This window comes from Spea bombifrons, chromosome 3 (assembly GCF_027358695.1).
Source record: "Spea bombifrons isolate aSpeBom1 chromosome 3, aSpeBom1.2.pri, whole genome shotgun sequence".
NCBI lineage: Eukaryota > Metazoa > Chordata > Amphibia > Anura > Pelobatidae > Spea > Spea bombifrons.
The window spans coordinates 81,531,588-81,559,061 of record NC_071089.1 but is presented as its reverse complement, the minus strand read 5'-3'; the positions used below and the strand labels follow the sequence as shown (position 1 = coordinate 81,559,061).

Sequence of the window (27,474 nt, the reverse complement as noted above, 5' to 3'; positions counted from 1 at the left end):
TGTAGATGGATATGTGCAGAGGAACCAGAACAGAGACCTGATGTATACCAACAGACAGCAGGAGAAGAGGAGCAAAAATAATAAAATAAAAGAGGTACAGTTAAAGAACAGACCCATGTCATGGATGTCATGATAATAAAGGCTTTGTAGTAGATGCAGGCTGTTAAGAGTCAAAGGCTGCAGAGAAGTCAGAGAGGATGAGCAACCTTTTGTTGGAAACTGGATATACTCCAGAGGCAAGAATAATGGAGATTGATTCACAGAGGAAGAGGTGCAGAAACATATGCGTGAGGGCTGCACCCTTTAACAAAAGTACCTGGGGAGCAGATACCAGGGAGAAGAGAAGAGAACTGAGACAAGAGGGGGAAAAAAAGCGATGCAGAAGCAGTCAGCGGAGACGGTAGGGAGGCACTGAAATAGATCAAGAAACAAAAGCAAAGCAGTGGCTTTGAATCCCTTGCCCCCAAAAGGGCTATATTGTACTTGGGCATTTTCTTTCGATAAGATCCAATGAGCACATAGACTAAAAAGGTACTTGATAAAATCAGTTCACAAGCATGTCTTTCATGAGTATAACTAGAACAAGTCTTCCATTGCTAGTTAGATAAAAGTCTAGCTTCCGATGTGTAAAACGGATATCTACGATCCAAATGGATAATTATCCTTTAAGCTGACAACTTTTTTGCATTAAATTAACGTTAAGGGCTTTTTTTTTTTTTATAGCTAGGAGGCCGTCATATAGAACTGACAGGTCTGATAACAAGCCGGTTGCTCCCTGTAGCCGATTTTTATAGTTATCAAAACTGCCACACAAAAAGTTTCCATTTGAATCAGTATGCATATCTTTTGCCAGCAATTATGGGACAGATAAGATAGCAAAAGCCTTCCAAAAAGAAAATCACACACCCTCAGATGAGAGAAGAAAAAAATAATCTCCCTGTTATATACTGTATAATAAAATTTAAAAAATATTCTCCCTTAGCCTATCTGCACAGGCATACACTATGTGACCAAAAGTATGTGGACACCCCTTACTAATAAGTTCAGGTATTTCAGCCACACAGTTCCTAACTAAAATCAAGCACATAGGGATGTCATCTGCAGTAGTAAAAAATAAGTAGAGTCCGTTCATTAAAACTTCTGCCCTGGTTCTTTGTAAGATGGTTACTGCAAAGTGGAAGCATCTAGGCCAGGCATGTCCAAAGTCCGGCCCGCGGGCCAATTGCGGCCCGCGTTCCGGACTGATACGGCCCCCAGGTGAGCCACGGGACTTGGCGTCATCAGCCGGCGCAGGGAGAAGGAAAGCGCGAGATTTGGGCTTTCCTTCTCCCTGCGCCGGCACACACAGCCACAGGGGCATCGGATGAAGAAATTGTGTAGGGGAGGGTTAGATTTCAACCCTCGTCTACAGTAACTTTAAACAGGGTTGAAATCTAACCCTCCCCCAGTAGCGTACCTAGCGGGTAGCGGGGGGCGGTCCGCACCGGGTGCCGCTCATCAGAGGGGTGCCAACTTGCCGGCTCCCCTCCAGAGACGGACAGTAATGTCCGCCGCTGGAGGAGCAGGCTCGCAAGGGAGCGGTATCGGAGGTCTTTAACAGACCACCGGCTCCCTTGAGTGATTTTAAGCCGGTTCAAGGATTTCCCTTGAACCTGGCTTAAAATCACTCAAGGGAGCCGGAGGTCTGTTAAAGACCTCCGATACCGCTCCCTTGCGATCCGCGCGGCAACAGCTGTTGTGCGCCGGGGTTTGTTGTCAGATCCCGGCGCACAACACTGAAGCCGCGCCCACCGCTGTCCGTGCCCTCTGAACCCCGTGCCCTCGGAAGAAGAAGGAAGAACTGAAGAAGAAGAGGAGCGAAGAGCAGGAAAAGGAGCTGTAAGGAGAAAAGAGGAAAGGTAGGAAAGCATACAGTGAGAGTGGATTGGTGTATGTGTGTGGATTGGTGTATGTGTGTGGATTGGTGTATGTGTGTGTGGATTGGTGTATGTGTGTGTGGATTGGTGTATGTGTGTGTGGATTAGTATATGTGTGGATTGGTATGTGCGTGTGGATTGGTAAATGTGTGAGAGTGATGGGTGTTATGCTGTACCATTTCCAATGTATTTTTCATTATATAATTATGCTCTAAAGTACATCATAACTCCCATCACTCTATACTGTTCCATACAGTGGCAGAGCTGGGAGACCGAGGCCTTGCACCCCCACCGCAGGACTCCTGAAAGGTAAGTGAACTTCAAAGAGGGAGAGGGTAGATAGTTAGGAGGGGTAGATAGGGAGAAGGGAGTGAGAAGGGGTAGATAGGGAAGAAGGGAGCGAGAAGGGGTAGATAAGGCAATCATACTCCTATCATGCCAAGTCTGCGAGTGCCTCCTGGAATCTGGGTATGCCTGGGCATGATAGGAATGTGATTGCTGTTAACAATTATATATATATATATATATATATGTTGTTATTTAATTGTTTTGTCCTATTTTGGTGTGTTACTTACTTTAAATAAAAGTGTTAGATTTTTTTATGGTGTGTGGGGGGTCATATTCAGTTTCGGCCAGGTAGTTTTAAAGTGTGTGTGTGGGGGTGGGGTGCCACATACAGGATCCGCCCCGGGTGCCAAATACTCTAGGTACGCCCCTGCCCTCCCCTACACAATTTCTTCATCAGATGCCCTTGTGGCTGTGTGTGCCGGCGCAGGGAGAAGGAAAGCCCAAATCTTGCGATCTCGGACGTCGCTAGATTTGGGCTTTCCTTCTCCCTGCGCCGGCACACACAGCCACAAGGGCATCTGATGAAGAAATTGTAGGCAGTGGCGGAACTACCGGGGTCACGACTGCGACCGGGCCCTGGAGTTCTGCCAGTCAGTGGGGCCCAAGGGGTGCCGAGCGGTTGCTGAAAACGACCGCTCGGCACCTCTTGGGCCCCCCTGACTGACAGAAATCCAGAACTCCTCTGCTCGCCGTCGCTGCCACCGCCGCCTGCCTCTGCGCTGCCCAGAGTGCAGTGTTTGAAGCGTGAGGTGTTTGTCTCGAGTGTCGGCGCTTCACGCTGAGCGCCGGCATATGACGTCATATGCCGGCACTCAGCAGTGAAGCGCCGGCACCCGAGACAAACGCCTCACGCTCCCAACACAGGAGTTGACAGTAAGTGACCTACAAAGGGGAGTAGGGAGGGAGTGGGTAGATCGTGAGAAGGGGGGGTAGGGAGGGAGGGAGAGGGTAAATCGTGAGAAGGGGGGGGAGGGAGGGAGAGGGTAGATCGTGAGAAGGGGGGTAGGGAGGGAGAGGGGAAATTGTGAGAAGGGGGTAGGGAGGGAGACGGGTGATTGTGAGAAGGAGGGGTAGGGAGGAAGAGGGGAGATTGTGAGAAGGAGGGGTAGGGAGGAAGAGGGGAGATTGTGAGAAGGAGGGGTAGGGAGAAAGAGGGGAGATTGTGAGAAGGAGGGGTAGGGAGGAAGAGGGGAGATTGTGAGAAGGAGGGGTAGGGAGGAAGAGGGGAGATTGTGAGAAGGAGGGGTAGGGAGGAAGAGGGGAGATTGTGAGAAGGAGGGGTAGGGAGGAAGAGGGGAGATTGTGAGAAGGGGTAGGGAGGGAGAGGGGAGATTGTGAGAAGGGGGGTAGGGAGGGAGAGGGGAGATTGTGAGAAGGGGGTAGGGAGGGGAGATAGTGAGAAAGGGATAGAAGTGGTATGCCGTTTTCAATAAACTTTGCATAAAATAGTTAATTTGCATGGTTCAGAAAATGTCAGGCAAAATGGTCGGCCCTCGCACATGTTCACTTCATCAAATCTGGCACTCTTCGAAAAAAGTTTGGACATGCCTGATCTAGGCTTAACAGCTCAGCCACAAAGCAGGGTCACAGAGTGCTGAAGCATGTGGACTGTAAAAGATAGTCTATCCTCTATAGCTTCACTCACTACAGTGTTCCAAACCGTGCATCAGGAGCTTCATAAAATGGGCTTCCATGGCCATGCAGCTGCAGTTAACCTCAATATCACTGTGCGCAGTCTGATGGAAGAATCTGGATTTGGTGGATTCCACAAGAAAGCTACCTACTGGAACACAGAGCCTACTGAGATATCATTCAGGTATTTAAATCCACACTACATTTTTTTTTTACATTTATATTATCTGATGACTGATTTGGGACACTTTAGGTCACAGATTATAGATCAGTCTCCCCAATCAACATCAGTGTCCTATACCTGTCATGTACAAGCGATCCAATGCATTTTTTAACTATTCATTTGTGTTTAACACTTTCGAACCTTACAAATTCCTATCTGATCACCGATTAGTTTCCCTTTGTGTTACCAATGATGTATCTGTCTCACAGAACAATAGCCACTGACCTAATCTACCACTAGCACTATCCACTAAGATTACCTTACCATCTAACTATACCAAGCACTTTCACTATCCACTAGCAGTACCCCAACACTACAGCTAATCACTAAACTTGTTAGTCAATTATCTTAGTGCTAGTTTTGAGATACAGATTTTTAACAGTCCCAGGGAAAGAAAACCGTGTGAAAGGGTAGAAAAAAAACCCTCACATTCTCTGTTCTCTTACAATTTGTTAAATAGTTTTAAGCTTACAGTAAGTAGGTGTATTGGTCTGTAACTACTACATTAATCAGGGACTTGACACGCTTCAGAAATAACTCACTAGCTCTTCCAAAGTTTGTGAAGCCTATGCAGCACCGTTTCTCACCAAGCCGATGGCCTAAAAAAAATTTAGGCCGCAGGGTTTTGTGTAACCACTTCTGCTGTAAAGCAGTGTAGGTCAGAGCTTTTGCAGTTCGGAAAAAAGCTGAAAATCAACTCCGTAGTTATGGGGAGATCAATAATCCCCAACTTGGCATCAGAGATTTGAAATATCTGTTAACGTAGCACATTTCTTGCACAATGGGGTCTACTCCAGCACAAACACTACAAAGTTCCTAGTAGTATTCCTAAAAGCTACAGGATGCGTGTAAAATTGAAATTATGCAAATGTTTGTCACAGACCCAAGGTGAACACTAGCTTTTAAAGTACTTTGAAAATAAGGCTTTGCAGACTGGTGTGATGCCTTGTCTATTATTCAAAGACACACATTTGAAGAAGGGTAGAATTTCTAAACAAGGGTCTTAAAATAAGGTCTATTGACCTTGTATGTTATACATTTTTACATTCAATGATTATGTTTGTACTTTCAGATTTTGTTGCTGTGAGGCTCAGCAGAAACAGGCCCAGCTATTTGAAAGGATAGATATTTTCCTCCCAAGTGTTCTTTAGAAATCTACATTTGGTATTGCTATACATTTTCTATGTAACATATTCACAACACTAAAAACAAGACTAGAATGAGACAGGTTAACATCCACTTTTGACTGATTCCATAAACATACAACACTGACCTTCCATTGTTCCTGAGGAAGTAACTTGACGACAACCACATCACCGTTTAGAGCTCTGTTTCTGGAAACCACACCATCAATAAATATGTCCCTTAGGCCATCCTAAGAAAAGGAGGAAAAATGAGACAAGTTAGCTTGAAACGGTTTTTAATGGTATATATTTTTAGTATAGGTACTTGAAGACTTTAGGGCTCTAATCATAACCATACATTGGAACAACCTCCCAGTGTAGGCTACCTAGAGCTTTCCCAGTTTCTGAGAGGAAGTGGTCTGGGTAAAGACACCTGGAAAAGCAGGGCTTCAACCGTAGCCTCCATATCAAACCCAGAGAGTTCCCAGGTATTATCATACACGTGAAAAGAAAAAAAAAAAAAAGAAGACTGCTAATTAAAAAAGATGTCCCTGGAATTTTAAGGCCCACAGCCAATTAATTAAAATACAGGCAGCCACTGGTTGGATACATGTGGCCACATGCTACACTCTTACAGTGAGAACCCCTACCATGCAATAAATGATTCATGGCAACTGACACTGCAAGAAAAAAAAAAAAAAAAAAAAAAAAACAGAACTCAACAGCAGCGAATACACAAACGGAATACTATATGCTTTAAGACAGGGGTGTCCAATTTTTTTTAATTAGGGTACCTATTTTTTTTTCTCTTGGAACTGGATGGTATTATTTATGATTTCATCGTGACATCATTGGGGTATGGTTAACTTTATATAATTTTTATAAATCTTTGGAGGAGGGAGCCATTAGTAAGCAAGGCTCCATTGCTGACCGCAGTACCTGTGATCAGGCTGCATCAGGGGCTCAGGAAGTGTATGGAACATCTGAGTAGATCCTCTGGAAACCTCTACTTTTAACATGTCTGTATTTTGGTGTAATCAGCATGTGTTAAACCAGATATGGCGACAGGAAGCTAGCAATTCTGGCTCTTGCTGACAGGGCAAACCCCGACTGTCTAATGAGAGCCTGATCTCCCATGTACTGGCATGGAAACTTCTCTGCCCATGCGAAAAAACCATACAACATACTATCACGTCCTTTGTCATTTAGACCATGTATTAATGGACATAATAGCATATGCCTAAGGTTGCAAAGTGGTTAAGCAGCAGCGAACCAGGGATCCTAACTGCCTATCATGGCAATCTGCCCCTTAGACCCAGTCATTCTAGGCCACAACATGCCACATAGTATCAGTGTTCAACATCACTGTACCGTACACAAAAGTGTATAGCTTATGAACGGTTATGATTCTTAACAGTGAATAGCTTCACCTGGCAATTTGAGAAGCAGAGGCTCACCAGCTAGATGTACAAAAGCCTGGAACGGATAATATTCTACTAAAGTCTGGAAAGCTTGACTGGCAAGGACTAATGCTAATGGATACATTTATAAAAACCATTTTAAATGTCAGACCGTTTCCAAGTGAATGTATCAATTTCACAGAAGGACTTCACAGGTAAACATGAAGCCCATCAACAACTTAGCAAGCTTTACAATGATTAAACTACCCTACGTAAATTGCATATAGTACGATACGTATTAAAATGTCTAAAATGGAGAACGGTTATGATTCTTAATGGTTAGAGATAAAAAGTTAACCGGGAGTTCAACATAAAAACTAAATCAGGGTTTCCTGCAATTACAGTTCTAGTTGAAACAGAATGTTCTGTGAGACTCTGGAAAGCAGAAACAATCTGATTGTGAAGAGAGTTCCAGCAGCTGTGTGCTGCCTCCCATGACTTGATGCAGAAAGATCGCAAAACTGTTTGAAGGGGGAGAAGGCTGCGATAGGAGACAGATTTTTACACATGTTCAACATTGCCCTTTTCTTGCAAACCATTGAAATATATTTTATATACACACACACACGTTGCGGGAAGAAACAGTTAGCATGCATACTGGCTACTTGACAAAAGCTCACAGATTCAAATCCAAGAAGGAGTCCACGTACCACTAAACATGTAAATAAGCCCTTGTTCACATGCCCTTAGACATGTTGGATTTGTGTCAGCATGGATCTCAGGAAAAACAAGGGTTATGTGGGAACCAGTAGTACATCTTTATTTGCATTAGTTAGTCCATTAAAAAAGAAGAAAGCCTGGCATGTTACTTCCACAGAAAAACAGCAAATTAGCTACTGAAGCAGAGCAAAATTAGATTGCAAAACTGTTTAAAAGGAGATTAGGTTAATTCAGTGGAAAATGAAGAAATCTCCACAGGGATACATGCAGGGAGTTCAGTTACACTGACTGGTGGTCCCAAGTAAGCTGCTTTGGACACACTGCACATGAAGGATGGACCATGTAGTATTAGTGTTCTCAGATGTGTTACCAAAGAGCAATCCTATAATATAACCAGGCTGGCTACCGATACTTGGGATGAGCAGCTCAAATCAGGATCCAGGAGAGACATGGCATGAATAAATCTACACAGATTACAGAATTAATCTTACCGGTGATGGAAGGAACGCTTCGTGGAATTTCTTGGGATTAATCCTCAGGGAACCCTAGAGAACGAGAACAGATCAGCATGACTATTTGCAAAACACAGTGTTCTCCCTGACCATGCAAAACAGTTCTTTGTATAAAAACGGTAGTTACTTGGTCAGACATTTCTTTTCAGAGTTCAATTTTCGGACTTTTACTAAACACATGTTGCGCAAATCATTATGTGAAGTAGACCACTCAGGTGCGGGATAGCCATCAGATCCCACACCATCACTAAAGTACTCGTCATATCACACATGTTTCTCTTCTTCCCATCTGCAGGTTCAGAGTTTCCAAGACAGCAAACAGAAATTCCCCAAGATTTGACAGCCACATGTCTGCAGCTGCTCATTTAACATGTGAGATGGCGCTTTCAATAGATTTGTAGTGGATGGGAGCTCACAAAACCAGTATGCTGTAATGCAAGACTCCCAACTAGAGCGTTACACTTGCAGATGTAACAATAGAGATAAGGACGGAGTATGAACAGTATTTTTGTGCAGGAAATAAGTTCAGGACAGTCCTGCCAGCAGATGCATGAATTACAAGTCAATTTGAATCAATCGATATAGGAATTGTTTACAACCGAAGCTAAACAAGTCTCATGAGAAGTATTTAGAAAGATACACAATGTACTGCTAAAGCCAGAAACACCTATATTCCAGGGGAATCATGCATTTACAACAACTCCAGGACAATAAAATGGGAAAGGTTGAGCTGCCTCAAGGTCACCGGGGATGAACAGTGACACAGAGAAGCCAACAGTCTCTCCCTTTAATGAACAGACCCAAATTACTAGTCGTGAATTGCTGTAATAAGTGCAGCTTTAAGAGTGCCAGCAGATTCCATAATGCCGTTACATTTAGTGGAATAATTTGGTTGTACATAAAACTGATTTTAACTGTCAAAGGGTAACTTGTTTTGATGCAGAAGCAGAACTGCGTACAGAAGGTTGGACTACCTATTTGAAAGGCAATGTGTTATTCTAAAAACATTGTAGGGCACCACTGTACAGCGAGAGCAACACTAAAATGTAATATTTGTCCACAATTATATTAAACACGTCATTGTAAAAAGGATGCTACCGATTGTACCCATGCTGCCCTCAAATTAGACCAAAAAATAAATAAAATGTTTTCTTAATGATGCATAAACCAGCTACCCCTTAGCTTGCATGAACCTGACGGTGGGACCCCTTAAACCAAAAACCCAAACATTTCATTTTTTTAATGTCTCCAACATAAGTTTGTAGGGGTTTAAGGACATTCATCTCTGAACTCTAGAACGGCAGGTGTCTCACATTAAGTCCACCAGCAGAATACGTGCACTCAACAGGCAAAATTTCACTTTCAGCTCTTGCGTCTTCTCTTTAACCACCAATTAACACACTTAACATTTATATCTTAGCAGATGGGTCAAATATCCCTCCTGACCAAAATCCTATTTACCATGTTGATCATTTCACGCTGTGATCTCATATCTGGAACAAGCAGCATTTCCCATCTGCACAGGACAGATGTTTTCATGTACAGGACCAGGGTGGTGTTGAGTGGATGTCTATCCAGCAGGGATGAGGGGGGTAGTTATGTCACATTTGTAAAAATACATTTATAACCAATATACAGCTATATGAATAGATGTTTCACCACTGCCCCTAAAACGTTATTACCACCACATGAGTTGCTGCAGTATGTTCAAAGGGCAACTTCATATACTCAAAGCTAATTTTTTTTTTTTTTTTTTTTTTTAAATAGAACAAAAACTAGAACAGAAAGCCTTGGCTATCACTCGGCAAAAAATAAACAAAAAACCCTCCAACATTCAACATCAGTTCGTTGCAAGAAGAGATTATGTAGAGGTCATATAGTTTTGTACAAGTGCCCAAATAAAAACTAAGTGTCATAAAATAATGACAACTGTGGGTATTTGAGAATTTTCATTAATCTAAGCCATATGGTTGCCATAGATTTCAGGTGTTTTAGGAAGGCAAAATCCCCAAGGTAACACTAACTGATATGATGACTGTTCCTGATCTGCTGCACCGCTGTACCAATCCCTCCATTAGCTCCCATACCCAAATTCAAAATTCTTACCTTGACCTACAGAGCCCTTAACTACGCACTAACCTATATCTCTACCCTCTTTATCTAAATACACCCCTAACCATTCCTCTCATTAACTGTGTCTATTGCCATTACCTCTTACCAATCCTGTATTCACTGTATTGACTTTAAGCAGGGAAACAATTTTCATCATTAATTTATGTGGACGTGCCGGGCAGCAGCAGAGGTTGTCTACGAGCATCGCGTAGATGTCCACCGGCTGCCCCACTTGACACCAGGGAGCATGTGGGCCCAAGTCTGGAGATGCAATGATAAGTTGGTTGGGGGGGCACCCACAAATAAAATACATTTCTCAATGATAGTGTTTTTATTAAAGAAAAAAATTGTTTAACCAGTAAATATTAATTCACATGTAAACTGTTTTCTTATAGGGTAGTCTTCTATTCAGGCTCAAGATAAGCAAGAGGGAATGCTTTGCTCAATAGCCTATAGTAGGACATTTGTCAAAAGTCAGTTGCTCAAGATGAAAATAATTCAAAATAAAAAGTTATTAACCAAAACGACTTGTGCGCCTGCTTCAGGGAGGGACTGAGCCTCTTTGGGACCAAATTCCTGTTTTCCTTCCCTAACCATCAGCCCTATATAGAGGCTCAGAATGCTTGCTAGGTATGAGGGTTTCAGGCCTAACCGTAACATATCTGAAAATTGTAGGAGGGGGGGAATAAATAAATAAAAAAGTCCATAAACTAACCCATGCAAATAAAAAAAAAACCAATACAATTAGGAAACTTAAGAGTAATACTGTTACTTAAATGACTCACTACTTTGCCAATAACCACACCCTAACACAAAAGCGTTCTTTAGCCTTTTGAAGTGTTTTGTGGTATGGTCAACACAAAGCCTCAAACTACAACATGACATTACTTGACAAGGAGCACAAATCACCCAGGAAAAAAAAAATGGGGTAAAAGAATAAATGTACTAACCCAATACATTTAATTTATCGTATGAAGCACCAACGCTGGCTATTAACTTTAGTACCTGTATTAACTCTCCTTTCTTCAGTCCTGCAGATACTTCATCCTTTGTCATATAAGCCTCAAAGATATTCCTTTTTCTTCCTTTGCCACGTTTATTGTCAGAGTTAGGGGCTGAACTTCTATTTGTTCCTGAGTACAAAATAGAATATATAAATGCATCCACCAGGCTCAAAAAAAAAAAAAAAAAAATTAAGAAACCTAACCAAAAAAAGCAAACGCTTTTTTGGGTTTCAGTTATTTCTAATGAGGCCAAGCATTCATTTTGTAGAAGTATGGATTCTAGGTTTGGGATCATGAGAACTACACCAATAGAGCTGGTAATGGGCGGGGGCTATACGGATGAACACCATCAATAGAAAGAGGGCGCTATAAAGTGTAATCCTGGAGCGCAAGGCCTCCATATTACATAGTGGGAATGAACGGAATACCCGAGGCTAGTTAAACCAATATTGCAGCTGCAAAAGAATGTGCGTCTCCAACTTAAGGGTGGTAGAGAAGATCTTGGTATCATGAAAAATAACGCCATAAATAGTAATTGCTGGTTTGGCTCGAAGTAACCCTTTTTATCTGTAATTCAGCCTTTGAAACATGGGCACCATCCATAGTATAATATTCTACTATTGCGAGATCTTAATCATATGACTGGTTTCTGTTTCTGACAAGAGTGATTAGAGGGATAACAGATCGTGTATACATCAGCTAAGAAGGGCATCTCGAGGTAAGAACATGCTATTAGACTTATAGACAATATATAACAGTTATATAGAATTGTTATTGTTTTCTTTAACATCATTATTTATGTCAAATAACCCGTGCAGCCTCAAAAGTACCAACTCTTTTCTGCTGGACCGTGTCAAAGACGTAAGCAACCTGCTGTCAATAAGCAACAATAAAATTGTTAACAGTCCTAGGCGTACTAGAAGAATGCGTGGCTTTGATGTTTAGCAACATTTTGCAATGTAAATACCTCTGGAGGACCAAGCCTGCCCAGGGCTCATAAATTCTGCACTATGCATTGCTTCGCTATGGGACTCTGAAAGCTGTCTCTTCCGATCGTGGCTTGGCGGCGTGCTGGCACTCTCAGACTGGTTCCTGATCCTGGCAAATCCCCTCTTGTCACCGCCTGTAATCAAAGATGGAAAACAGAAGGGAATAGCAAAAGTTAGTCTGATGTACTTGGCAAATTTCTACACCACCTACAAGCTGAAATTTAAAAACAAAAACAGCAGATTCTTGAGCTTACAGAAGCATTCACTCCTTGGAAGAAACATTAATTAACACCCAAATTTAAAACTACGTCTCAAATAAAGTCTGCATTGATTTAATTAGATAATTCCACAAATACATTTGCCCGTCTTACCACAACACAAATGCATTGCTGCATGGTCATATTAAGCAGCCAGGCATGATTTCTTTTATGGGAATTGAAGATTTATATAGAATACAAAGTAAAAAGCTAAGAAAGTTACATTTTAGCTAATATTTTCTTTGTGCCCAGTATCTTTGTTTGGCATTTAATTCCAGCGTCACATCATGGGCAACACTGAAGTATGGATGTCTTAAAACATGCGACATATTAAAGTTATGATCACAAAGAGTGGCGGATACACCAAGATAGACTAGAGTTCATTGAGCGTGCACACAGTTATGTGAATGTTAAAAACAGCCTATGGGTCATGGACAGTGTTATTATAAAAGCTAAAATTATATAATATATGGAATAGAAACAGAAGTTACAGTAGACAGGGTGAGCTGGTAGACAATATGAATAATATTATTTACCTCTATAAAACAGTGCTGTTTACTCAACAAGGCAAGTAAAGGTACAACAGATGCTTTAACAGCTCAGATCACAATGATATATAAATCAGTACTAAGCATAGCTTAGATCCAAACATGACATTTCATTTTAAAGGGACACATGCATAATAAAGTACTTTGTAAGGACTTTAATATGCATTTTCAACATAAAATACTTAACCTCTGTAGTCTTGCATTAAAAGCTACTAATGCAGTCAGTTTGCCAAAAAAAAGTCAATGGGAGGGCTATTCCATTGCATCTGTCTCCCCATATTCAGTCCGTCTCTAAAAACTGTCTCCATCTTAAAAACATTGCCCGCATCCACCCCTTCCTAACACAGCATGCCACTAAGGCTCTTGTCTATGCCCTGATTATCTCCAGTCTTGATTACTGTAACTCTGTCTTAGCTGGTCTCCCTACCTACAATCCACCATGAATGCTGCAGCCAGACTTATCTTCCTCTCCCATCTCTTTACTAACATCTCCCCCCTCTGTCAGTCTCTTCACTGGCTGCCGGTGTGCTTCAGTATTCATTTTAAAATCCTCACTCTTACTTTCAAAGCCCTTCACAGCGGTTCCCCTCCCTACATCTCCTCACTCATATCTAAATACACTTCTAACTGGGCTCTCCGCTCATCCAATGATCTCCTTCTATCCTCTCCTCTGATTTCTAGCTCTCATGCATGCTTAAGATTTCTCAAGGGCTGCCCCTATCCTCTGGAATGTTCTCCCCAGGCCTATCCGTCTCTCCCCCTGCCTTTATTCCTTCAAAAAAATCCCTCAAGACCCACTTCTTTAAGGTCGCTTATAATATTGCACATGAACGCCCTCCCATATTCCTTTAGCTCACCTTTCCTAGTCCCGCTCCTGCAATACTTTTACTAGTGTGGCTGGTCCATTCCTTACACTGGCACTGTTACCCTTTACCTATTGTGTAATATGTTTGCCACCGATTGGCTAAGTGGTGGCAAGAATAACCTTAATACGGAAGAGGATGGCAGTTGCTGCTGAAGGGTTGCCTCTTTGTCAGGTAAACAATTTCCCTTGGGAAAAATGCATACTAAAGAGCTCACAGAATGTTGTAACCCCCTCCCCCATTTGCCTCTACTGAAAGTAAGAAGCATGCCTCAGTACAAGGGACCTCCCACTGGAATTACGGTAGCAGCAGCCAATCACAAACATCCAACAACTGATGTTTTGCTAGGGTATATGCTATTGGCTACGGCTTCAATGGTGAGTGATAGAGTCTCTCCAAGATGCTTCCAAACTTATGTTTCCTGGTTTCAGTAGAGGCATCCTTGGAAAGATAGAAAGTGTGCCATAAATCCAATAACTAAAACAAATGGACCGCATTTACATTTAGTAAGTGCATTGAAGGTCATGTATGACGAGACTCCAACATGCACCAAAAATAAATACTGTTGTGGGGGACAAGAGATTGTTCTTTCAACTAGTCCAGTCCCTGGCAGCGTAAGTAGAGTTGGCTGTACACAATTACGTCATAAAACCACATTTTAAGAAGTCACCTAACAGGATACATAGCCTTTGGGAGACATTCTTTCCAGTGTTGTGCATTACCAAAGCAGTTCTCCTTTACAAACAGTTCAGAAAGTTTGATACAGAACAGTGACAAATCCCTTCGGCTTTCCCTTCCTATTACACAACCCAAGCAGACTCAGACTTCCACATGTTTGTCCTTGTCCAAACAGCTGGACATATTGAAACAAAGTTGTGTAGGACATGATGGTGAAACAGAAACATAATTTTACAGCAGATAGGAGCCATTGGGTCCATCTATCCTTCCCATTTTATGTTGTCTGTTATGAATTGAAACAGCAAGTGGTGGCCACCATAAGGGTACCTACTACATATTCATTGATTAAACCATTCCAGCTGTAGCACTATTGGTAGAATGTGTAGGCATTCACTGAAACTTCTATTTACACAAGCAAGAAAAAAAAACGTTAACCAATTTGTGACCAATGACATACCAGGTATATCATAAAAACATAGACCTTTAGGTACCTGATCTGTTACAAATCGCTCCCACAACTGCAGGGGCACTGCTTCTGCCAGCTGCACGACCCAAGCATTGAGTCTTCAAGCAGAACCCCTGCACTTACATGCATGTGATCGCTTCCACAGCAAATCACAATGCTTGAATACCGTGCGATCACAAAAGCAATGCTTGCATGTATTGCCTTTGTCTCTCTTCTGTGCCTGTCCTGTGGGGGTTAATTAGTGGGGAATTAGACATATGTGGGTACATACAACTAGATCCCTACATATTAGAGTAGAACACTTAAGGAATATCTGTAATGGTTATGACATGCATAGTGTGTCCACCCATTTCTAGCTATGCCACAACCAAGACCCCAAAGTTCTACAGTTTATAGGAATAGTACAGATGAATAGGTTTAGAAGATAAAAAAAAAAGTTAAAAAAAAAGTTAAAAAAAAGTTAAAAAAAAAAACCAGGAGCAATGCGGTATATTGTTAATTTAAAGACAATGATGCCTAAATTGGTTAAACAGTAATTTCAAATTGCATAATTTTTAGTGTATATGTATTTAAGATGGATTTGTTTTTAATATTAAAGCTATTTTTGTCTAATCACCTTCCGTTTTTCTGCCTTCTGATTAACGTTTGAGCCTTTAAAGTCCCTTTTTGTGATCCGTTAAAGCTGTGTTTTATGTTTCCAGTTAGAAGATATTACACATCCGATTGAGCATCTGATACCGTGTCTACACATGGGCAACTTGATGGCCTTTTTATTGTAAGGTGCTGTCTTCTTACTAGATAGATTTATATTCTTTATGCATTTTCTGTTTCCTTCATTCGAGAGAGGTTTTGATTTATTGTATTTTCATGTTTTCTTTTTTATACTATTTGTGAGTACGCACACTATTTTGTATTATTGTTTGCTAGAAACAAGTGCATTTTTTCTGCTCTATTAACTGGTATCACATTTTTTAGTGTTTATCACACAGACTTTTATTTCAATGATTTGTATATACACATTTCCTGAAACTGCGTGTAGAAAGCTCTGCCACAAAGTGAAAACAAGGCAGCCACTTCAGCAAACAAAACGTTTATCTGAACTACTACATCCAAATACAGGAGCTACATCACGAAGGCATGTCTGCTCTTTATAGTAAGAATACTAGAAGAGGTGAAAACTTGTCAAACTAAAAGACAAAACTAGATACCATAAAGACTTAAAGGACAAAGACATGTCCTTACAAAAAAATGCAGCACAAACTTAATATTTATGCATAAGCACATCAACACGGTACAACTGAAACTAGTCTCTTAGGACAGATCGTACCGGTGATGTGCTGGGTGGGTCCAGTACTTTTTTTGATAAAATTATTTATTGGTATGAAAGATCTGAATAATTCCAGTTCATACAGCATCCATGTATTGAGAGTATACCCGTATTCAGTAAAAAGTACACAATAACACAAGGTACAAGTTGTGTTTGTATTTCATGGAAGAATGAACAAAACCCAAAGCAGAATTGCCAACAACCTCTATAAATTATAGAGAACTGCAATACCAGATGACCCCTCCTGCATATGTTAAATATAGGATTTATATTGCACAATTACTCTACTACTCATCATAATCTTTTTAAGTTGTATGGAATTGTATTTTTCAGTGCATCAAGATAAACTAACCTTCAAAATATCCGCTCATCATAATATATAAATTAATTTGCCAATATAACGGGAAATGCTTGAGTAGCCATTATAATCTATTTTAAATCAAAACGTACTAAAGAACAGGAACTAGGTACAAGGTCACATTGTCGCAAAAGACAGTTGTTTAGTCATGTGCTTCAAATAGCCATGGTCACCTAGCTATAGTCACATGGCAGCGATTGCTCCCATTACAGCCAGAGAGGCTAGTGACGCACAACCAGATCACAAGCGGCAGGATCTGGCGAGGGACTGAATGTGAGGGATGAAGGAGAGGTTTGAGTCAAGGATGACCCCAAGGCATCGGGCCTGGTTAGTAGGAGAGATAGTCGTGTTGTTAATGGTGATAGAGAATTCAGGTAGTGGAGTGGAGACGAGATGGAGGGAAGATAATGAGTTCAGTTTTAGAAAGATTAAGTTTCAGGTAGCGTTGTGACATCTATGAAGAAATAGCAGACAAGCAATTGGTAATACGGGACATGAGATATGGAGAGAGATCAGCAGAAGAAGCACTAATGAGTTCATTAGTTTGCCAAGAGGGGCGATGATGTCTTGCCAGAGAAACATGACAGGCTGCTGGAAAATAATAATGAAACCTTAATTCTAGTTATTGAGAAAACCTAAAACTTGTTATGAGTATTACCGAAGCCCAAGAAAAAACTTTTCCTAAAAAAGGTATACAGAGTGGACCAAGAGATCTCCATGATCATCTGTTATTTTCTGTATTATTTTAACTGTTTCTATACCAGAATTGCTTTTTACTAGGGCTGCAACAACTAATCGATAAAATCGATAATAATCGATAATGAAATTCGTTGGCAACGAATTTCATTATCGATTAGTTGAATCGATTATTATCGATTATAAAATGAGGTTTTTTTCAGAGCAAACGCTCTGAAAAATCCCCCTCATTATATAATCCGTTTAGTCTGACTCACCGTCTCACAGCAGCAGCTCCTACTTACTCCCCCTCCCTGTAATCACTGTGACAACTGGCCCCGCCCCTTCCTTCTCCAGGCCAGAACCACATGGCTGTGACACTCATCTAACTGTAAGTATATATATATATGTATATATGTATGTATATATATATATATATATATATATATATATATATATATATATATATATATAATATGTATATGTGTGTGTGTGTGTATATATTTGGGCTACTGAAAGTTAGGGGAGGTGGGGGTTAATTTAGGGGCAGTTATGGTTAGTGGGGTGTTTAGGGTTAATTTAGGGGCAGTTATGGTTAATTGGGTGTCTAGGGTTAATTTAGGGGCAGTTATGTTAATAGGGTGTTTAGGGTTAATTTAGGAGCAGCTGTGGTTAATGGGGTGTTTGGGGTTAATTTGAGGCAGTTGTGGTTAATGGTGTGTTTAGGGTTAATTTAGGGGATGCTGTGGTTGATGGGGTTTTTAGGGTTAATTTAGGGGATGCTGTGGTTAAGGGGGTGTTAAGGGTTAATTTAGGGGCAGTTATGGTTAATGGGGAGTTTAGGGTTAATTTAGGGGAATCTAAATCCTGGGGGCAGTGAAGTGACATATCTGGGGGTATAAGGCATATACAGTATATAAGGCATATGTGGGGAGGGCAGTGTGGCATGTCTGGGGAGGACGGAGTGGTGTATCAGGGTGTATAAGGCATATCTGGGGGTAGAGTGGCATATCTGGGGGTTGAGAAGTGGCATGTCTGGGAGGCAGGGTGGCATGTCTGGGGAGGATGGAGTGGGGTATCAGGGGATATAAGGCGTATCAGGCACAGTGGCAGATGTGGGAGGCAGCGTGGAGTGGCAGATGTGGGAGGCAGCGTGGCATATGTGGGAGGCATTGTGGAGTGGCAGATGTGGGAGGCAGCATGGCGTGGCATATGTGGGGAGGGCAGGGTGGCATGTCTGGGGAGGATGGAGTGGTGTTTCAGGGGGTATAAGGCGTATCAGGCACAGTGGCATGTGGGGGGTAGAGTGGAGTGGCAGATGTGGGAGGCAGCGTGGAGTGGCATATGTGGGAGGCAGCGTGGAGTGGCAGATGTGGGAGGCAGCGTGGAGTGGCAGATGTGGGAGGCAGCGTGGAGTGGCAGATGTGGGAGGCAGTGTGGTGTGGTATATGTGGGAGGCAGCATGGAGTGCCGTGGTAGGCAGCGTGGCATATGTGGGGTGGCAGCATGGCATGTCTGGGAGGCAGCGTGGCAAGCCTGGGGTCAAATGTGCATATATTGGGGGGCTGGTTGGGAAATAAAGACAAGAAATGTATTATCAAAGTTTTTTTATTCTGCTGTTTGTATTTAACATCATTTGTTTAGTAAATTATTTTAAATAAATGAAAAATTTACATTCATTTTTTTTATCCGATTAATCGATCGAAAAAATAATCGGCCAACTAATCGATTATTAAAATAATCGTTAGTTGCAGCCCTACTTTTTACCCTTTTCTGTCTATCTGTGCTTGATAACCTAGGAATCATACTGGGATATGTAGCACTTTCCCCCCCTCTCCACCTTCACAGCTACCCCAGTACCTCAACACTAAACCTGTGAAACCTGCCTGTGTTCGCTCTGCTACTTATGTGCCCCACATATTCTCCCCTATTCCTATCACTCTCAACCACTAAACGCAACCAACACGTGCAACCTAACCAATCTTATTCCCATCATCTCCGACCATAAACTCCCTCTCTCATTCTGTTCCTTTGAGGTTCACACAATCTGTCTTTTCTCTCCACTCTTCAAATTGCAGTAACATATCGCCCTCCAGGCCCTATCTCACAGTTCTTTGACCACTTTCCTGCCTGGCTCCCTTTCTTCCTCTCTCCTAATATCCCCTGTCTTATTATGGGTGACTAACATTCCTCTAGATATATCCAACAGCTCTGCTAGCTCCAAACTCCTCTCCCTGACATTGTCTTCTGGTCTCTCAATGGACTAGTACCCTACACACACTGAGGGACACTCGCTTGATCTGGTTCTCCATATCATGCTCCCTTTCAGATTTTTCCATCTCTCCCTCCCCTCTGTCCAACCACTTCCTTCTAGCCTTTTCTCCAGTGCTAACCCCTAACAAAAAAACTTACAGCACTAACCTCATATTTGTAGGCCATTACCAGATAATACCATTACCCAGGGGTCGACAAATCCCAGGCGCCAGGTCGCCATGGCGACTCAGAATTTTGTCCTGGCGCCTAGGAGTTTGTCAGCCTCTTACAGCCACAAAAAAATGCCCCGCGTCACCACACGGGGGCGCTGCTGCCTTCCCAGGAGTCTGGGCAGACAGCACAGCCACTCAGAGCCCGCCCCCGAGCCTGAGATCACTCCCACGGAGTAATCCTGTAGGCTGAAACCACGATTGCAGGAAAACCTGCAATAGCGGTTTCAGCTGCCTCAGGCAGCTTCAGGAAAGGGGGTTCAGTGTTGATTGGGTCTCCACACAAGTGTGGGGACCTGACACAACATCCCCCTGCTGCCTGATCGCTCCATTAGAGGGACAGGGCAGCGTTAACCCCTTTAGGGGTTAATTCCCGTTTCGTAAGGGGCTCTGCTGGAAGCCCAGGCAGACCAGCAACAGCAAAAACGAGCCCCCCATAAGCCCTTTGATGATTCCTATAGGCATGGAAGCCTACAGCAGTCAGAGACTCCACCCTGCAATGGCTGGTCTATAGACCAGCAATTGCTTCCCAGCTGCCAGAGGCAGCTTCAGGCATAGGGGGAGAGGGTTCTTTGGTCTCCACATGAGTGTGGAGGCCAGCCCCAACACCCCCCCAATCAAAAAAAATTACAAAAAAATAAATAAAAAAAAAACCAACAAAAAACAGCACTGACCTGAAAGTCCAGGGTGCTTCCAGATCAAATGCTGTGAGTTTAGTAAGTGGGCTGATGATGATCAGATCACTCCTAACCGTTAGTTTAAAAAAAAATTCTGGCTCCTAACTTTTTTAGCTGGCGCCTAGATTCACAACAAATTTGCCAAGCCCTGTCATTACCCAACTGTCAGCCTCACTAGAACCTCGCTTACCTTCCATTTTAACCCTTTCCTGCCCAGACACAGCAGCCTCTTTTTTATAGCAATACACTTGCCTCATCTTGACAGCATAGCTCCAATTACTATGTGTTACCGCTGACAATTTTGAAGGAACCATATGGTTCCTTCAAAAGTGCTGCCGCACAGCTGAACACTACTTCAGGAAATACAAATCCAGCAGAGACTTTACTCACTATAAATTCATGCTTCACACCTACAACTTTGCCCTCTCTCTCGCCAAACAGCTCTACTTCTCCACTCATATCCTCCCTTTATTCCAACCCACAATGCCTTTTTTCTTCAACTCCCTTCTCCATCCCTCCATACCCCACATCACAAACCTCTCTCACTGCCTAAGATCTTGCTACTAGACAAGACCTCTCTTTTACAACCCCCTCCTACACCACCCACCACCACTCTCTCCACTCCTCCCATACTAACTGCCCTTTTTCCCCTAAAACTGAAGAGATGGCTACTCTTCTTTCTCCCTCTCACCCAACAACCTGTCTCCTGTGACCCCATCACATATCACAGTCTCTATGTCCATCCCTTGGACCATCACATACCCACCTACTTAATCTCCCTCTATCATCTGGAACGGTACCAACAGCCGTCAAGCAAGAGCCAATCACACCCATTCTAAAGAACCCTCCCTCAGATCACATCTGACTAACTTCAGCCCTATCTCTCTGCTTCCTTTTACCTCCAAGCTGCTTGAATGGAGTGTGTACAATCATCTTGCTAACTTCCTCTCCCCTAATTTCCTTCTTGACCCTCTACAGTCTGGTTTCAAACCCCTTCACTCCACTGGAACATCTCTAACAAGTCTACAGTGACATGCTCTCTGCCAAAGCAAAAGGTCATTTCTACATTCTAATACTATTGTATCTCTCTGCTGCTTTTGATACTGTTGATCACCACCTTCTTTTTGACTCACTTGTTTCTACAGGCATTAGAGATCCAGATCTCTCCTGGATCTCCTCATATCGGTCTAACCATTTCTTCTCTGTCACCCCTTCCACTTTCGGTTGGTGCCCTCTAAGGTTCAGTCCTTTGCCCCCTGGTGTTCTCTTTAGTTTGCCAAGAGATGAAGTATAATCAACTCATTTGGCCACCAGTATCAGCTATATGTAGATGATACCCAAATCTACCCATCTTCTCCTGATCGCTCTCCATCTCTCATGTCCCGTATTACCAATTGCTTGTCTGCTATTTCTTCATGGATGTCACAACGCTACCTGAAACAATCCTTCTAAAACTGGACTCCTCTTCCCTCCCATCTCCACTACCTGAATTCTCTATCATTAACATGACCCTCTTCTACTAACCAGGCCCGATGCCTTGGGGTCATCCTTGACTCTAACCTCTCCTTTATCCCTCACATTCAGACCCTCGCCAGATCCTGCTGCTTGCATCTCTCGAATCCTCCCATTCCTCACCCAAGAATCTTAAAAAAAAAAAAAAAAAAAAATAACTCAGGTTCATTCACTTATTTCCCATCTTGACTACTGCAACACTCTTCTGGTTGGCATTCCACTGTCTCGACTCTCTCCTCTGCAGTCTGTCCTAAATGCTGCTGCTAGGCTTATCTTCCCACTGCTTCCCACTCTGTGAAACTCTCCACCGGCTACCTATTACCTTGATAATTAAATTTAAAATCCTGGTACTAACATAAGGCTCTCCATAACACTGCTCCTCCATACACTTCTGCCCTCATGAGCAAATACTCGCCTACTCTATCCTTACATTCTTCCCATGGGCTAAGGCTCTCCCTCTCCTCCTCACTTATCACCTCTTCCTTTTCCAGTCTACAAGATTTCACTCAAGCTGCCCCATATATCTGGAATCTACTTCCACCAAACCTTCAGCATTCAGCCTCCCTCCCAACATTGAAGAAACATCTGAAAACCCATTTCTTCAGAGAAGCCGCACAATCTTAGCTGCTAGAACTTCCTTGGCACTGATACAACCACCACACAACCTCTCACCCTTTCTCTGTGCCTTATGTTTGTCACCCCATTCCCTCAAGATTGTAAGCTTGCGAGCAGGGCTCTCTCCACCTAATGTATCTGTTTGTCTTAGTCTGCCAATTCTCATCTTGTCATACCCCTTGAACATATGTATTGTATTAAGCGCTGCGTAAATTGTTGGTGCTATATAAATAGCAAATAATAATCAGGTAAAGATAACTAATCAGTCTTGTGTAGCAACACCTTTGAGATACCAAGATGCATGAAGTCATCTTATTCTGCTTGTCAAGGCACTTCATTTACCCACAATTAAGTAGCTAGAACGATAGGTATTCTTGCAAAACCACTAAAAAGCAGAATGGCTCATGCTTCTTACTAGTTCAGCTAAACTGAGCCATAATTACCTCAATGGAGAACAAACTCTGCGCTGTCCAGCACTACAGGAACATTAAAAGGATGGATATTTACATGCCGATATGGAGATGCCAATTTTAGCTGGACAGGACAACATAAGTCTCTGGCTTAAACTCATTATTGTACCTTCTTTATAATTTTTGATTACAGTAAACAAGTTCATAACATTTACAGATAACGAACTATGCTGTTTGTGTTTGTCCAAAGTACCTTAAAGGCATTTGGTTTGGATCAGGTTAAATTTATCCAACCTGTTCTGGCAGCAATGCAGTTGTGCAAGACTATCAACCTGTTTTTAAATTTAATTTACAGTACATAAAATCAGATGATTTTGTTCAGTATTTAGAGAGACTTGGATTACTCATTGTATACTATAACAATCATATTTACAGTGAAAAGGAGCACTGAATAAAAAATCCCATTACATGCCATGAAATGACATCAACCTGAATTAGAGAGTAACTCACAAAATGGCAATTAGATATATTAAGGTTGTTCTCGGGTGAAGAAAGTAGGTTGAGGTAGTAACATCAACTCGGCATAACTTCAGAGACAAACCGAACATAATCATGGTTGCCAGACCAACAGAGGTCAACACCTTCCACCCAAATCATACCTTCAGCTTTTTGTTCTCTTTGTGAGCTTTTGATGCCAGCTTGAGACTTCTGCTTTGGCTTTACAAGCTGTGGTTCTTCCAACTCACTGCATGCTTTTGACAGAGGTGGTTGGATGACATTATGGGAGGTTTTTCTGCTTCCAGGAGTAGACACTGCTTTTTCTTCTAATTCTCCCCCTTGAATTGTGGAACATTCTCCTCCAGGTTGATATTTCCCAGGCTGTGAGTCAGCTTTCTCAATGGTGCCGCCATGCTCACACATCCTGTCAACTTTTGAGACACCAGGATTTTCACAGATTTTTTTGGGGGTAGAACGATTATTGGCTGCATTATTTCCTTGACCTGCTTTCAGATCATCCATACATGCAGAGTCCAAAGTAATATCTTCAGGATCAGCATCATCAAGGTGAAGCTTCTGCGCTACATAGTCCAGATAGAATTTAAACCGACTGCTGTGATGTTGTTGCACCAGTCTGGCATAAGCATTTTTCTGTTGAGGCCCTGACCAGCTGGCTCCATCCTTCACAGGTTGAGCATAAGTAGATCGTGCATAACCAATATGATCCATGTTGACTGTCATTATAAAAATAAGACAATGTTACTTTGCTGATAGAAAAATAAAAAATGGAAAATAGCAAAAACATCCTAAGGTCTTGGCAAGGTTCCCAGTGCGTTTGGCCTAGAGATGATAACATTTGGCTATAACACCAAAATATTTAAAAGGAAAATACAAAAAAAGAAAAATATATATATATATATAAAAAAGATTTAGCAAAGTACACAAGACATCACTTCATCTGGGAAAGCTGGATTGTTTTATTTTGTTTGCAGCCTTTTCTCCAGGAAGAGATCAATTGATAGTTTAACTCCAACGCTATGCTGCTTCTCCATGCATCATCCTGATGTATCATCTCCTTTTCATGAATCACTCATACAAACAGCATTTACCAATTATATAAAACTAAATATTTACTCTCTTCCCTTTGCAGTCAGGTAAACGGTAAAAAAAAAAAAAAACCTATGACCTGGAAGACACAGTCGGTTGTTGGAACACAGTGCACATGTTCTACAAGTGCTGACTTCCGGGTTTCACTGCCATTCGGGGTACTTATAACCAATAATAACCAACAGACCCCAGGACAGCTGATGTTTTCTGTGAAGGGACAGCATGCAATCATATCACCCCGTAGAACACAGGCGTGCGGCCAAAGACTATCAAAGGATGGCCGCAGGACCCTCCAGAGGCGAGTTACGATGGTGGCCTGCCCTACAGTTAAAGCGAACAATAAATAGGTAAAGCGGAAACATTTGTATCCTTGTTTAAGGCACGTTAACCCCGGTTTAACCGAGACGCCAACCCCTAACGCCATAGAACCTCTTTCATACGGGGCAAGAGGATTAACACATCTAGAACGGAACCGGTATAAGCATATAGTCCCTGACACACTTACCGGGAAAATAAACAACACTGAGCCGCTGACCTAAACGATTTAAATACCCCCGGGCCGACGCTAGTTGCTATGGAAATTCTACTTCCGGGTTATGTAGGTGCGTGGGAATTGTGGGTCGGAGCGAGAGAGGGGCGGAGCTAGTGCTGCAGTATATAATGAAGGATGTGGACTTCTCTCCTCATTGCGTATGCAGGGTACACATGGCTAACTGTTTGTGCGTGACGTAATGATATGCTTCATTCTGCGCGCATTCGGTCGAGTTTCTAATACTAGACCGCCGCACTAATGTTACACTATGCAGACATTGAAACGGAGGCAGAAGGCTTTAGTCGTTAGATCAGTAGCTTCAATGAACGATACTATATGAAGTGCCAACCCAATGAATTTGTTGGACCGCATAATGAAGTTTCCTGAAACTTCACGTGTTGAGCGATACATGACGTCATTCTGACTGAGCCTATCTTTCAGGGGAGACTTGATCGGTTCGTGCTTCAAATAAAGCGAGTCAGGTCTGCAAATAACAGATTTAGTGAGCAAGCGCTTTAGACGTGCCTGTGATTCTGGTGTAAGTGTAAATGTATAGGTGCATGTTTATTGTAAGTAGATGATTGTTGCAGTGGCCGTTAATTCAGTACACAAACCAGCACTGCGAAGTATTATCTGCCGGTATGCAGGATATATAGATATTGGGAGTGAGCTACCCTGTTATACACCCTTTGCATTGATTGTATTCATCCTACAGTCTGCAGGGGATATTTAATTTAAGCCTGAAAAGCTGGGCTGCCTTTTACATGCCTAGCCCTCTTTGCTACCTGACGTCATTAAAAGGCATTTCAGTCTCTAATTGTATTTTGGTATCAATGTTACATGGATGCTGGTGTATTATTACATAGAAGGTAAGATTTGACAGCACAGAGTAGACGTGTTTGGTATGAACATTTTGTTTTGCTATAAAACATTAAAACATCCCTGGCAGTTAATCATAGGCAGCATACTTTTTCGTCTTTTGCTTATTGCCCCACAGTCTAATTCCTAATGTTTAACATTCGTTTTATTAAGTTACTAAGGTTATTTTATGAAGTTGGACATTGTGATTTGTCATTCACTAGAACTTTGCAGCTGATAGTAATCATGTGTTGTGGCTTAGCCCCCCAATGGACATGGTAAAAATTAGCCCAGGTAAATCAGTTTTTCAGTTGGTGAAACCTAAAATTGTGCTTGCCAAACATCTGCTAAATGTATAGACCCTGGGATATGCTTTGTTTTACTTTGTATAGGTAACTGTATATAATGTACATAGAACGTTCTTCTCTGGGCCATTATTTACATATCAGAGTCCCTTTAAACAATTGTTAAAAAGTATCTCATCAGAGCGTATTTGGTTATCCAATAGATTTCTATTTAGTTTACTTAAATATGTGAAAACCTATAATACATAAGGTATGTTCTGGTCATTACTTGTTTACGTCTCCCTTGCTTTGGGTTCACTGTAGATCAGTGGTTCTCAACCTTCCTAATGCCGCGACCCTTTAATGCAGTTGCTCATGTTGTGGTGACCCCAATCATAAAATAATGTAATTATACATTGTGAATTATGTGTTTTCCGATGGTCTTAGGCGACCTCTCTGTTGAGAACCGCTGCTGTAGATTGTCATGTAGCGAAATCACTAGATGGGGCAGCGGAAAGGACAGCCATGGGTTGATCGGTAAGTTGTCGTGCAAGAGTACTGTAAGCATTTTCATTGTGAATATATCCCATTTTCCTATAGAGCAAGGAGAGCTTACAATGCAAATCCTGGCCAATGTGTCGATTCAGAAAAATAGTCTATTTGTGAATTTTAATGTTGGTGTTGTAGCTGTAGCAGCTAGGATTTCACTCGTAAATAGGACGTTTTTCAGACGAGATGATTTGATGGGTGCACGTAAGTAGATGTCAGAGTTGCTATAGACCCTATATCAATGGTCTGATTTGTAACTTCCAAGTACCGTATAGTTAGTTTTATCCACCAAGAGAGTTACTTATGTTGGCCAACCCCTAGAAAGTCAGGGTTGAACTGATATAATTAGTAAGGTTGTGAATTTATGGCACAATTTATAGGTATGTTTAGTTGGTTGAGATGATAATGCTCACGCCGGGAGGGGTGTCTGTGGGAGATTCAAGAGGGAATGTACAGAGTCTCTACACCTCTTCAAATCTGCTCATTGTATCAAGAGAGATCATAAGTTCCATAAAGCATTTGTAAATGGGTACGTATTGGCAGCTGCTCTAGAACTCCACCTATAAATGAATCCATGCATAAGCTGATTTTTGTAAGTCTTTTGGAAAAGACAGTTGGCAGCACAGTTTGCTATACATTCATTTTGATTAGACATGCAGTGTATACATTAATATGATTAAGAGAATTAATGGAGTTCCCAAAATGAGCTGTCAACCTAGACCAGGAAGAAAGACGACATAATCCTACCACTCTGCTTCCAGAGTCAAAAGGTTCCTCCAAGCAATAATGCTAACTCT

The 27,474-nt window shown here is 42.0% G+C and overlaps 1 protein-coding gene across 2 annotated transcripts in view; it reads right to left on the bottom strand.

Annotated features, from left to right (window-relative positions):
- DIS3L2 (DIS3 like 3'-5' exoribonuclease 2) overlaps positions 1–25,046 on the bottom strand; it is a 138,878-nt gene extending 113,832 nt beyond the window's left edge. The window contains exons 1-6 of one of the 2 annotated variants that reach the window (XM_053460897.1): positions 24,960–25,046; positions 23,509–24,081; positions 11,959–12,114; positions 10,993–11,120; positions 7,855–7,908; positions 5,393–5,494 (exon numbers count right to left, since the gene is read on the bottom strand). In XM_053460897.1, coding sequence (XP_053316872.1) covers positions 5,393–5,494; positions 7,855–7,908; positions 10,993–11,120; positions 11,959–12,114; positions 23,509–24,076 — 1,008 coding nt within the window. In that variant the 5' untranslated portion in view covers positions 24,077–24,081; positions 24,960–25,046. The remainder of the gene's footprint in view (positions 1–5,392; positions 5,495–7,854; positions 7,909–10,992; positions 11,121–11,958; positions 12,115–23,508; positions 24,082–24,959) is intronic. The other variant, XM_053460898.1, reaches the window with a different exon arrangement.
- Between the last annotated feature and the right edge of the window lie 2,428 nt (positions 25,047–27,474).